The sequence below is a fragment of the Hemitrygon akajei genome, chromosome 4 (assembly GCF_048418815.1).
Source record: "Hemitrygon akajei chromosome 4, sHemAka1.3, whole genome shotgun sequence".
NCBI lineage: Eukaryota > Metazoa > Chordata > Chondrichthyes > Myliobatiformes > Dasyatidae > Hemitrygon > Hemitrygon akajei.
This window is the reverse complement of record NC_133127.1, coordinates 129,359,162-129,373,323: the sequence shown is the minus strand read 5'-3', so window position 1 is coordinate 129,373,323 and position 14,162 is coordinate 129,359,162. Positions and strand designations below refer to the sequence as shown.

General features: G+C 39.9%; 1 protein-coding gene across 2 annotated transcripts in view; it reads left to right on the top strand.

The window, feature by feature from the left end:
• The window catches only part of arhgap42a (Rho GTPase activating protein 42a), a 286,674-nt gene that overhangs the window by 200,567 nt on the left and 71,945 nt on the right, over positions 1-14,162 (top strand). For both annotated transcript variants that reach the window (XM_073043280.1, XM_073043281.1), the window contains exons 5-6: positions 4,643-4,744; positions 6,589-6,699. In XM_073043280.1, coding sequence (XP_072899381.1) covers positions 4,643-4,744; positions 6,589-6,699 — 213 coding nt within the window. The remainder of the gene's footprint in view (positions 1-4,642; positions 4,745-6,588; positions 6,700-14,162) is intronic.

The window sequence follows — 14,162 nt, the reverse complement described above, 5'->3', positions numbered from 1 at the left end:
CCTCCAGCATTTTGTGCAAGTTGCTCTGGATTTCCAGGATCTGCAGGATCTCTTGTGATCCGATTTATAATCACTGCTTTATATTCAAGATTGTTTAATGTAATTTCCTGTACATAAGTGTAAAGTAGAACAAAATAATTGTTACTCTGGATCTGATGCAGCACAATAAAAAACAAAAAACCCCACAAAAATACGTAATCAACATGTACTCGAGCTTTTGTACGTGTTGATTTGACCACAGCATCTGCAGTGTACTTTGTGTTTACATAAATACATAAGATAGTTTTATTAAACATTGATTGATTGTATGTCCATAAAGTGACACTTGGCTCTACATAAGGTGACTGACAGGAATAAAGTAGTGGGTGAAGGTGTTGACCTGTCTTACTGCTTGGGCAAAGTAACTGTTTTGGGTCTGTTTTTGCTGGTGTGGATGCTCCGTAGCTTCAGCCAGATTGGAGTGTGACAAGGAGTTCATGGTCAGTGTGAGTGGGATCTGTCCTTGATGGTGGGTAGGCTGGAGCCAGTGATGCATTGAGCAGTTTGACGACCCGTTGTAGAGCCCACCTGTCTGCCCCAGTGCAGTTTCCGTGCCAGGCAGTGATGCAGCTTGTCAGGATGCTCTCCGCTGCACATCTGTAGAATGATGTGAGTATGGATGTGCAAAGTCCAGCTCTCTTCAGCCGCCTCAGAAATTTATTGCCTTCTGACAGTCATGCAATGTAAGACATAAAATGTCTATAAAAATAACAACAATAAATAGTTAGTGCAAGGAAAGGAATAGTGAGATGGTGTTCAAAGGCCATTGAGAAATCTGATGCCAGAGGGGAAGATGCTTCTGAATTATTGAGCATGGGTCTTCAGGCTCCTGCACCTCCTTGCCAATGGTGGTAACCAGAAGTGCCGTATTCTGGATGGTGTGGGTCCTTTGCAGTGGAAGTCGTCTTCTTAAGGCAACGCCCTCTTGAAGATGTCTTTGATGGTAGGGAGGGTCTTACCCATGATAGAGTTGGGCAAATTTATGACCTTCTGCAGCATCTTGTGATCGTTTGCTCTGGAGCCTCCATGCCAGGCAGTGTTGCAACCAGTCCGAATGTTCTCCATTGCATCTATAGAGTCTCGATTCACATTCCTTTATGATTGCATCGATGTTTTGGGCCCAGGATAGTTCCTTTGAGATGTTGACACCCAAAAACTTTAATTTGCTCACCATTTCCACCACTGACCCCTCAATGAGGACTGGTCCTTGAATGGTAAAGCATCCATAAATCAAAAGCATTAATTCCATTTCTCCCTCCAAGATTTAACCCACAGAATGCTTCTTTCTTCTTCTGTTTTGGTTTCCCAGCATCTGCAGATCATCTTTTCCAATCTAATTGATTAATGATAATTTCTTCGAACAAATCTCTATAACTTAATCAAAGTGGCAGAGAAATGCAGATTGGTCTGGCTTTAGCTGCTGTATTAATTGGAAATCTTTCTCACTAGTTGTCATTATGTTACAGACTGCGCCGCACATCAGAGTTAGACATTGGAATCCACTCCGGGCTGAAATGCTACAAGCAGTTTCTTAAGAAAATAGTGTTTGCTGTCGCTGAAAACATCTCGGCTGCACCCTGGCAACATATCATTAATATTATTTTGCTGTCTAATGTCCCCATCTGAATACATCCCATTGCTATAAAGTGAAGTAGTGTAATGTTTGCTAATCAGATTAATTTTCAATTCAGCTTCCATAGAGGCTTGTGCTGTACAGGAAACGCGGTGAAGATTGTCGTGTCCTATGCAGCAGGTTTATCATTTTCTTGAATCCCTTAATCCTTAACTTTCTTCCGAATTGTCCACATTTCAGTGGAAAGCAGAATAGGGGGTTATTGGCAGGATTCCTGACGGTGTGGAGGAACAGAGAAATCTTGTGGCCCATATCCGTAGATTCCTCAATGTTGCCATCCAAGTGGATAAGGTTGTTAAGAATGCATAGATGTGTTGTCCTTTATGTGTGATTGAGTACAAGAGCCATGAGGGAAGCAATATAAAACCCCAGTTAGATCACACTTGGAATATTAATATTGTACTCAGTTTTGATTGCCTCATTATAAGGAGGTGGAAGTTTTAGAGAGCAGCAGTGGACTGAGCACACAGCCCTGGGGAGCCCCCGTGCTCAGTGTGATGGTGTTGGAGATGCTGCCTCTGATCCGGAAGTAGGGGATCCGGAAGGGGAGACTTACTGGGATGTTGCCTGGACTAGATATGTAAGTAGGTTGAGCAAGCAAGGACTTTCCTCCTTGAAGCAAAGGAGGATGAAAAGTGACTTTCAGGAAGATGGTGGCACGCTGGCTTGCAGCGGCCATTCCAGATTCATTCAAAGGTGTATTTGTACATCTTATATATCTTCCTTATGAAGGCAAGAGACTGCTAGATCAGTGAGTTGCTCGATAGCAATGGGACTGGATGGACTTACTGCAACTACTTTGGGGACAAAGAATACTGCAAATCCGGCAAGACTGATGATGGGGGAGCTGCATTTCCTCTGTTGTGGTGAGGACTAGGTAGAGGCCACAGTGTCACCTGTTGCAGCTGCCCAGTGAAGGAGAGCTGAGTCAGTGTGGGAGAGAGCAGGGGCCTCTGTTGGGTGCACTGGAGCCCATAGATGGGTGGTGGCTGGTCCCCCTATCGGTGCTGCACTCTGGAGCTTGCTCGGTGCTGCCCTCCAGTGTTTGCTCAGTGCTGCCGTCTGGTGTTTGCTCAGTCATAGTGGAGGCAGATACATTAGGGGCATTTAAGAAACTCATAGACACATGAATGACAGAAAAGTGAAGGGTATGTAGGAATGAATGGTTAGATTGATCTTAGAGTAGGTTAAAAGTTGGTTCGACATCATGGTCCAAAGAGCCTGTACTGTTTTGTACTGCTCTATGTTCTATGATATAGCATACAACTAGAAACTCAGGATGCCCATTGTGTACAGAGTGTAGGTGCTGTGAAACAGTTCCCCAGACTATGCTTGGTCTCATTAATGTAGAGGAGGCTATATCAGACGTACCAAGTGCTGGAGGAGATGCATGTGAATCTTTGCCTCACCTGGAAGGGCTGTTTAGAATTGTTACGGACTCAGCAACAATAAATATATGTGAGGCAGGGTTTTTATAACAAATAAAACATTTATTAAACACTGAAAAACAAACCCCCAAAAGTAAACAAACCATTAACGTAACCGGAAATCAGCTGCTGTGCGGCAGCTTAAACAGTTCTTAAAGGAATAAAGCGATGTTGCAAAAACAGTTCTTCAAAGTAGTACTGCAAAAGTTCAAAATGCTTACAGTCCATTAAAGGAGAGACTTTTTAGATGATTTAAATTCTCTTTCACGTCATGTTGCTGCTGTTCCCAGTCGAACTATACTTTTCCCGGAGAATTTACGAAGATGAAAATGAAACGGCTTAAAGGCACTGACCTTTCCTTTACAAAACTGTACCCAACCCCTTTCTGCTATTCACAGGGATTAACACGGGGACAGCCAACGAATTCCTTCCGAATGAGGATCAAACAAGGTCGAACCTGTTTCACTGTCGAAATCGACTTTCCTTGATCTTTTAGTTCCTGAACTCTGATCTTCACTGTCCACTGATTTTTAACTGGCAGTATTATAAAGAAACTGCTGGCAATGACCTTTTAAACTTTAGGCATTAAATAAAACTCCACCTTTCAACCAAACGGCATCATAATATTGGACCACGCAGTGGCATGGAGTCAAAATGGCAAATCCAGCCACGAACTGCCCCTCCTCACAGGGAGGGGTCCTCCTTTTATAGCCTGTGTAAAAAAAAACCTGTCACATGACCTCTACTGGCAGGAAAATGACGTCACCCCACCATCACAAGACCACTACCTTAAGTCCAGTATAGCTTCAACACCACTGTCACGTGACAAATACAAGATACCCACGGGTACGTAACAGACTGAAACCGAGAAATTGCACCAGCTTTTGGGGGAAACGTAATCACATTTAGTGCTAAGTCCATGAAATCCATAAGTACAGAACAATTGTTCAAACAGGTTGCTAAATGTTGAAACTAAGTTGTGCTTGCATTAAACAACACAAAAATGCTGTTGGAAATTAGCAAAACAGGCAGCATCTATGGAAGGAATAAACAGTTTAGGTTTTGGGCTGAGACCCTTCATCGCTATGTGTTGCTCCAGAATTTCTTGTGTTTATGCTTGCATTAAAATATTATTTTATAGGACAATTTTTGTTTATTGGGTTGTTTTATTAGTAATTAATATTTGAAAGTGTGTTATATTGAAAGTTTGTGATGTTGCTCAGTTAGTCAAAGTTGAAATTGATATTTCAATTCAAATATTAATCAGCAGTGCTTTAAACATCTACGCATCTACAGACTCTAAGAATAAACATCCTTCAATGACTTAGCATTATTCATATTGGTAAAATATTGCATTTATTATTGCTTAATTGTGGTAGCTTCAAATAAGCTGGTAATATTACTATTATTTTGTTTCTATTCTAGCTTAGGAATTGGGGTTAACTTTCTTCAACCGAATATTCAAATGGTTAAGTTAACAAAGTAAAAGTAACAGCACTAATTAAGTGTCTATGTCTCATTGTATATGTGTATATGTTTTTAGGAAGGAAAGAAGAAGTTTGATAAGGAAAGTGAGAAATACTACTCTATATTGGAGAAGCATTTGAATTTATCATCAAGGAAAAAAGAAGCACATTTACAAGAGGTAACAAATTCCTTGTCTTTATAAGGAATATTGTGTGTATAGTTTGAAATACAAATATTTATTAAAATGTATGTGACACCTCCGCGACTGGCTGGTGTATGTCTAGGGGAAAGTTCATTCACCTGCCAAACCGCGCCTCCCGTATACGTGGATGCTGTGAAATACACCCTGATGCAAACTCGCGCACACAATATCAAGCTCACACCATGTACATTTACAGAATACACTTTATAAATCTTACTAGAACTAAGTGATTAATAATGATACAGTATATATGAAGGAAAAGAAAATAAAGAAAAGGCGCCAAAACTTATCAGAGTTCAGTCAATTAGTGCACATCGTTGGAGCTCAACCATCGAATCCCCCGACCCCTCTTTGCTCTCCTCCGACCTCCACGACCCCAATAACATCCAACCCAATTGGTTAACAAATGAATACAATCCCCGTTATCAGCAACTTTAACCCAAACAAGCTTCGAGAGTGCTCTGCAAGAAAAGCACTCTCTCACCAGTTAGCATAACAAAGAAGCCATTTTGATTAACATACGCAGTACATGTAAATTTCTGTAATATAGTTGACAGGGGACTTTTTGATGTTAATTGAATAATTCTTTCTTGTGCTCAGACTTTGCATTCATCCTAATTTTTGGCTAGTAAACCATGTATTTGAAGAATTCATGTACTTCAAGAATTCAAGGAAAATACCATTTGCGACATCTTCCACCTTTCCAATGCACTGAGATAATAATATGACTACATGTCATGTTCTGATGGAGCTGTGTGGCCAAAGTAAAATGTTGGAAATATTCAGCGGGTCAGGCCACATCTGTGAGAAAAGAAGCAGAACTGATGTTTCAGGGCAGAGACCCTATATCAGAACTAGGAAGGGAACAAATGAAGATGGGGAGGTAAGACAGGGTGACCATGGGGATAAACAAGGTTACCTTGTCAGTGAGTGAATGAGAACTGTTAGCGAGAACGTAGACAGAAAAACGTGGACTGAAGAACGTAGACATGCAAAGTGCAGAGCAAGAAGCCATGTTGGGCAGATCAGGTTGGGCATGACCTCTATTTACAGGAGGGAAATTAAAGAGGAAAAAAAAATCAAAGCTGTCTTTGGTGGGTTCCACCTGAAGTGTTAACTCTGTTTCCCTTCTCACAGATGAACTGTAGTCTTTCTCATGCTTCTGTTTTTATTTCAGATTTCCAGTTAGTTTCTGAAGCTTTTCTTCTGATTTTCAGGTTTATTTCTGCAAGTCTTTTAGAATAGCAGGACATGCTGAAAGAGTGTGCAATGAAGCTGTGGTATAGAGTACAAGGCAGGGAGTGCTGACGGATTTAAACTGAACAGTTGTTAAGCCAGCATTGGAGTACTGAGTCCTTTCTCATCACTTCTCATTGAGTTATTTGAAAGAGTATAGAAAATAATTTTACTATCATCATTTTATTCTATTGTTCCCATGAATTAAATATTCCTTCTGAAAGGCTATACAGGAATAGCTGGGCATTGCATGAAAAGAGATGTGTACAATGTCATAATTGGATTAGACTAGTAAATACGAGGAGGACATTTTCAATAGTAGGTAATTCAAAAGACACAAGGGAAATATATAAAACTTTTTTATGTGGAGGGCAGTTGTGATTGATAAGTTACTACTTGGAAACAGTCAATCAGGAGTGTTAAGAGGTAATTGGGCAATCATCCAACGGAAAATAACTTTCAGGGCTTTGTGGAAAGAGCTAGTTGAAATTTATGACCACCTCTTGTGAGATAACAGTTCCAATGAGTTTTAAAGTTAATCAAACTGACATAATAAGCAAAATGCAAATTCCTTCATTTTGTAGGCCGACGCACAAATTATCAAGGAACGACAGAATTTTTATGAAGCGTCGCTGGAATATGTGTTCAAGGTTCAAGAAGTACAAGAGAAAAAGAAGTTTGAGTTTGTTGAACCTGTAAGTTGATGCTCTATAATTTCCTTACCAGGGAACGTATTGACAATGCTGATTTATTTTGCCAAACAATATTCCAGCATTTCTTGTTAATACTTTCAACTGCTAGGAATTGTTTTTCCTATGGAATTTTTGTGTTTGCACTTCAGTTATTTTAAAATGCTTTCAAAAGAGTAAAAGGTTCATGCATTTGTTTAGTTAAATATCATGTTGAACAGTATTAAAACTTTAAAAAAATAATATCCATATTAATATTTGACATAAAAACTGGTGGAAAAGTGTGAATCCTACTTAACTTGTCAAGGTCAATTTGAATTTTCCATGAAGATCGTGTTTCCTACATGAAGATGCATGTATTCGCTTTCACAAGCCAAAAGGAAGAAATGGGTTTCCTAGGTTCAGTTCAGTGCAAAGTCTAGTGCTTTTCCATCTGTGCTTGAATTGGGTTTAATCCCTCACCAGGCGAAAGACCTCGGAAATTTATCCTTTAAAAACTGATTCCAATCTATTTCTGAAGAGCACAGGCTGTTTCCAAGCATCAGATAGGTTCCATTTTAACAGATGTCTGTAAATTACTTGATATGGTAGCCAGACCTCCACACTATTGCAATCAATGGCATCAGAAGCAGAAATAGGAAGGAACAATCACTGCATAGCGGTTAGCGTGACGTTATTACAGCTCGGGGCATTCCGGAGTTCAGAGTTCAATTGCGGTGTTGTTCTGGAAGGGGGTTGTACTTTCTCCCTGTGAAGTGTGTGGGTTTCCTCCAGGTGCTCTGGTTTCCTCCCACAGTCCAAGGGCATGCCGGTTGGTTGGTTAATGGTCATTAGGTTAGTTGGACTTGTCAGTGGTTGCTGGGACATCATGACTCGGAGGCCAGAAGGGCCTACTCCATGTTATGTTTTGTAAATTCAAAACATTAAATTACTTCAAAGGAAAACACTGGAGTCTGGGATTGCGTCATGAGTTTCTAACGAGTGTTAGAGTGATAACGTAGGCAATTCATGTATTTATACATATAGCAAGCTATTAATTAAACAAATGAGAATACCTAATCAAACAATATATATTCAAGATTACTCAAATATTATTGAAATATTAAGTATGCAACACTGTTTCATATCGCTGAATAAAAGTGGGGAGAGTGAGGAAACGAGTTTTGCTGTTCATAGGAACAAACGTATATATGAATGTCTGACTGTTGAATTTAATAATATGGGAGTTTATTCGTACGTGATCAGTCCATAATCGTTCATTAGCAATGAGGGACAGCTACGGTCAGACGTGTAATTCTGACCTTCTTCGGAGGTCACACATCAAAATACTAATGATGCAATAAATGATTGATCAGCTGAAATGAATTGGCCCAGATTTTTCTGTGCATTCTTGTGTCCTTGGAATGCTTACCCATGTGGAATCTGCCAGGAAGCCAGCTGATCAGTGAGACCCAGTACAGCTCACTGTCTTTCTGAGCAAACTTATCGACTGCAGCTCAGGAGTGTTTACCATCATTCTCAATGAGTGTAAAGGCGACTGAAATGATTGCTGCTCCTCATCCAATGCAGCAAAGTACATTAATCAGATTAAATCCATTTAAACCTAGGAAAGTAAATTACCTTGTGCTTCGGTCCACTGCTAATGGATTAGATCCACAGTTTTGCAGCGTAAGTGCTGCCACAGCTTGCGAACTCCACGGAGAGTTAAGCAGGAGGTTAGAGTTGTCCCAGCATTGTTGACCATTTCAGGGCATCGGCCTTCATTCAGGTGTCTCAGACTTTTGCACAGGTATGTAGATATAATCCAGCAATTCCAATTGGAATAAGTTGTTTTAATGATAAAATCTGAGTGAACACTTCACCTGTGAATCTGAATCTGCTGGGGCTGTCTTTTGTGTCCGGTGATCCCAATGCAGCCTTCTCTATATTGGTGAGACGCGCCGTAAATCGGGGGGCCGCTTCATCGAGCACCCCTGCTCCATCCACCACAGGCAGGACTTCCCGGCGGCCAAACATTTTAATTCCCATTCCCATTCTGACCTGTCAGGCCATGGTCTCTTCTTGTGCCAAGATGAGGCTACCCTCAGGGTCCAGCACCTTATAGGCCATCTGGGTAGCCTCCAACCTAATGGCATGAAAATCGATTTCTCCTTACAGTAAAAAAAAATCCCCCCCCCCTTTATTCCCCGTTCTGGCCTTTTACCTCTTATCACCTGCTTATCACTCCCTCCCATGTCCACTCCTCCTTCCCTATCTCCTTTGGTCCTCTCTCCACTCTGATCAGATTCCTTCTCCACCCACCTGGCTTCACCTATCACCTTCCAGCTAGCCTCTTTTCCCTCCACCCCCCCTTTTTATTCGGGCATCTTCCCCCCCTTCCTTCTCAGTTCTGAAGAAGAATCTCAGCCCGAAATGTCGACTGTTTACTCACTTCCATGGGTGCTGTCTCACCTGCTGAGATACTTTGTATTTCCAGCCTTTGCAGAATTTCTTGTGTTTATGAAGGCCATTTCTTTCTTTTGGGCCGCCATGTTTTGTAGAGCCGTTAGTTCACATTGAACGTACCTATCCCAGGACCAAAATTCAAAGACTGTATCTATGGTTAATGTACTTTCCATGACACAAAACGAGCCTTTCTATTCTTGGCCACTGGACCAGTCTGAAGTGTTGTTTTTCTCTCCTGACCCAAAGGGCCTTGTAAAAGTATTCAGCCCCGAACCCTTTGTTCACATAAATAAGTGTTACAAGCAGGGATTTTGATCAATTTAACTGGGAATTTTTATTTGTGAATCACATGCTCCTTTTTTTTTCACGGTGGAGCCCAAAAAACAGGGAAAATTGTAAAGCGTGAAAAATTTAAAAACTGAAATGTCAGCAGTTCAAAAGTATTCACCCCTCTTTGCTCAGCCCTTAGTTGATCCACATTCTGGCAGCTGTTACAGCTAGTAGTCCTTTTGGATAAGTTTCTATTAGCTTTGCTCAAGGTGATGGATAAAGATTTATCAATTCTTCCTTGCAAATTTGCTCAAGCTGAACCGGGTTAGTTGCACCCCTGTGGTGGACTGCAATCTTGGGGTCTTGTCAGAGATGTTCGATTGAATTAAGGTCAGGACTCTGACTGGGCCACAGTTTAGAAAATGAGACAGTAAAATTGAAAATAATTATGAGGGTTGAATACTTTTTCAAGGCACTGTAAGCTTGTTTAACCCTTTCAGCTGCTTCAGGTACATGGTTAGAGCATTCTAAGTGGCTATCTTGTATGGAGGGGCCACTGCCCAGAATCGGGGGAAAAACACTGCAGAAAGGTGTAAATTCAGCCAGCGTCATCGTGGGCAATAGCCTCACCCGTGTCCAGGACACCTTCAAATGATGATACCTCAAAAAGGTGGCATCTATTACTCAGGACCCCCATCACCCAGGACATGCCCCCTTCTCGTTGCTGCCGTTGAGGAGGAGATACAGGAGTCTGAAGACACACTCTCAAGATTTCAGGAGCAGCTTCTTTCCTTCCACCATCAGATCTCTAAATGGACAATGAACCTGTGGACCTCAGTATTTCCCCTCTCTTCCACTACTATATATAGAGCTGCCAGTGCTATTAAACCTGATTCAGATTCCAATTTTCCCAATTAACATTTGCCAACCATCCAAGTCAACCCATGATGCTGGTAAGACTTTACCCATATACTCCATGTACCTAGTGTTCCTAAATTACAATAAGATGTGGTTAGGATATTTTGCATGCATTTTTTCCCACTTGCTGCTCAATTTCTGAGCTAAAAATAACACTGATCTCAATGACTTCTAGATGACAGTTCTTTCTACACTTGGGATGATGGGTAGAATTTTAAATGTTGTAGTAGAGTGATTTCCCAGTGTAAGTCTTCTTCACTCTGGCTAAAAATAAATATCTGCACATCCAATGAATGAAAAGAGAAACAGTTCCCAAATCTGTATTGGTGGTTCTCTTTCAAGCCTTAAATAATCACATGGTTGTGATGTAAACAGACCTCATATATATTTAGAAATGCACATCTAATTTACTGCATCTTTTTCTTTGCAGATCCAAAATAGTTGGAAATATTAATATAGAATTTCCTCTGGTTACTGCTGAGAATTTATAAAAAAGAATTCCGTTACCTTTAGTGATACACCTTTTGGCAAGGGAGGGTTGTATTCCAGTTAGTTGTTTCGGTAGTTCTGCATGAGGTGGTGGATTGAAGATAAGCAATGAATTAATTATCGCTGAAGGAGGAGTTTGTTCCGGGGGTGCATTACACTGGTTTGGTTATCTGCTCCTGTTACTTCTCTTCCACTGAATGGTGGATTCAGTGGGAACCAGTCTGTCTGGATCCCGACTAAACACTGGGACAATTCCCAATCTTTCACTCGATTGTCATCGTCCTTTGTGTGTTGATTAATTGAATTTCCAGTGTGAGATGTACTTCGGAAAAAAATAATCTCTGAGCAGATATTTTAATTTCCTGTGTAATTTGGGGAAAAAAAAGTAACTGAACATGTTGTTTTCATATTGGACTAATTAATGTATTATGCAGTGGTACTGGACACAGTTCATACATCTCTACAAATATGAAACATAGTGAAGAACTACTGCTTAAGGTTTAGCTGGTTTTAAGCCACTGAGACATTGAAATAAGTTTGCCAAAAGAATTTTATTTCCTTTTCAGTGATTGTTTATCTTGGGGACTTCTAACTTTGATCTCTCAGATCAGACTGTTCAGTGAGTTGGTGGAATAGGCTCAGTATGAACTTGATGACCTGTAATAGAGGGAGCAGCTGCTTACATTATACTAGTGATTTAGAGAAAGGAACCAAATATGCTTCAGACTTCCAGCTGATAGAAATGTGGGTGGGAAAGCAAGCTGCAGGGGAGGACATGGATTACACCAGGATATTGCAGGTTATGTCAGCAAATAGAGTAGAATTACTTAGGGAATTATGAAGGTGTTCACTTTGGAAGTAAGAATAATAAAGCAGATTATTATTTAAATAGAAAAACTGCAGGAAGTTATCATGCAAAAGGAATTGGGGTTCCAGGTGCGTGAAACACCGCCAGCTGGTAAATGGGTGCAGCAGGTAGTCAGGAAGATGAAATGACTTGTTTTTATTTCAAGAGGATTGAAGTTTAAAAAAAAAGCTGGAAAGTGAAGGTTCACTAGAATGATGGCAGGATGTGGAGGAATTGTCTAATGACAAAATATTTATCATGTTGAGTCTCTGCGTAAATTTAGAAGAAATGATCACGTTGAAACACTTAGACTAAGAGGCTTAACAGTGTAAATATTTGGAGGATATTTCCCTTCATGGGAGAGTCTTGGACCTGTGAATATAAGAAGAAAGAGGCACATAACTTAAATTGAGATGAGGAATTGCTTGTTCTAGAAACTCATAAAGGTTGCATCTTCAAGTATATTTCAGGCTGAAATATATTTTAATCAACGAGAAAAGCAGCTCTTACTGGGGTAAGGTAGGAAAGTAAAACCAACCATATTATTAATGAATGGCAGCATAGGATCCAGGGACCAAATAGGCTTGCCTAATTTTTATGGAGCTGTGAGTGAAACTGTAAGTCTAAATACTGGCAGCTGCAAGAACTTGCAATAGATCGGCACTGAAACAACAATGCAGTGAAAGATAGTAAAGCAATTTTTATTTCCTGGATTTGTTGTGTAAAGGTAATTGGACTCAAGACTCGAAAGGTATGGATATCAAATTTTAGAGGAAAAAAGACTTAAATCAGTGGGGAGTTAACTGAATTAACTGAGAAAACTGTGAAGGGTTAAGAGAGTCTATGTCCTGATATTGTTTCTTGCCAACCATAATGAAACAGCACATCTTCCAACTTACAGGGAACTATGCCATGGAAGATTGGCAGATTTAATGTAACTCTGTAAATTTCTGGACTCTCAAATCTGTTCAAGCTTCAGATTTATGAAATAAAAGATATGATTCCGCTTCCTGCTCAGTCTCACTCCCTTGCATCTTGGTCTGGATACATGAATCAACTGTCTTGGGCCTCTAGATTCCAGTATAAGATAGCAAGACTTCAGTAGTGAGCAGGCTCTAGAATGCTCTGGCAGGCCTTCGATGTCTCCTGAGTATGAGTATGAGGGGTTGTAAAATGTATTAAAATATCTCTGATATATAGAGGAATTTAAAAACTGTTGGGCTATTTACATTATTTAAAATATATATTTAATCAATTATTAAAACAATAAGTAAATAATAAACTAGAATATGCAGTAGAGCTTTCCTTAATGGTCAGATTTGGAAGGCAGTGGTTCATAGAAGTAAATTACCCGGTAGATAACTTCACTCACCTCAACTCTGTACTGATTCCTCATTCTACAGGCTCACTTTCAAGGACTCTACAATTAATGTTATCAGGATTTTTAAAATTTGCGCAATTTGTCTTCTTTTGCACTTTGGTTTTTTTGTCAGTTTTTGTTTATGTATAATTCTTCACAAATTTTATTGTATTTCTTTCTTGTAAATGCCAGCATGAAAGTGAATCCTAGTGTAGAATATGTGCTTTGATAATAAATTTGCTTAGACAGTGTGACGCGGAGGGATCCAACACAATTAGGCAGAGTCAAGCGACGGTGAAGAGTGGCAGATGCACTGATATCTAGAACTTGGCTCCTTCCGAACTCACAACAGGTCTGATTAAATCCAGGTCTGCGAGTGTCTGGATGTTGGAACCAGTAGCTATAGACATTTCATGTCTACTTAATCTCCATCTGTAAGATAAATAATTTTGAATCAAAAAAATTAAACAAGCTTCTGAGTTTATGTGATGTGTACTGTGTCCATTTAAATAATTTTTCATGGTAATGAACTGAACATTTAGAGGAGTACAGCACAGAAACAAGCCCTTTGGCCCATCCAGTCCATGCTGAAACCATTTAAATTGTCTACTCCCATTGACCTGCACTTAAAGGTGTTGATTCTATCTGAACAGATTTTACCTGTAGGGTTGTCTGCTGCCCCCCAGTGGTATTATAGTATAAATGCAAGAAAACCTGCAGATGCTGGAAATCTAGCAACACACACAAAATGCTGGATCTGCCTTTACTGTTGCGTTCCTCCAGCACTTTGTGTGTGTTGCCTGACATGATAGTACTTTCGTTTTGGTATTTATTTACTTTCAGTAGTGTATCAAAGGAAGCACAGATGTATTTTGAAACGACAACTAAAATTTTATTTGGAAAACGTTTAGAATTGTTCAATTAATTTTCTATTAGTAGCAACCTTGTAAGCGGAGTTCGGACAAATGTTTGCAATTACTCACTGTCCTTCTCAATGAATTCTGAAATTTCATGTTCACCATCAATCTACCATTAAACATCTAACTGATATTTGTTTCTAAGTTTGCAAATATATTTAACATAATTGTCAAACTATAACATTTACGGATTCAGCCACAATTCGGGAGTTGATGACAGTTT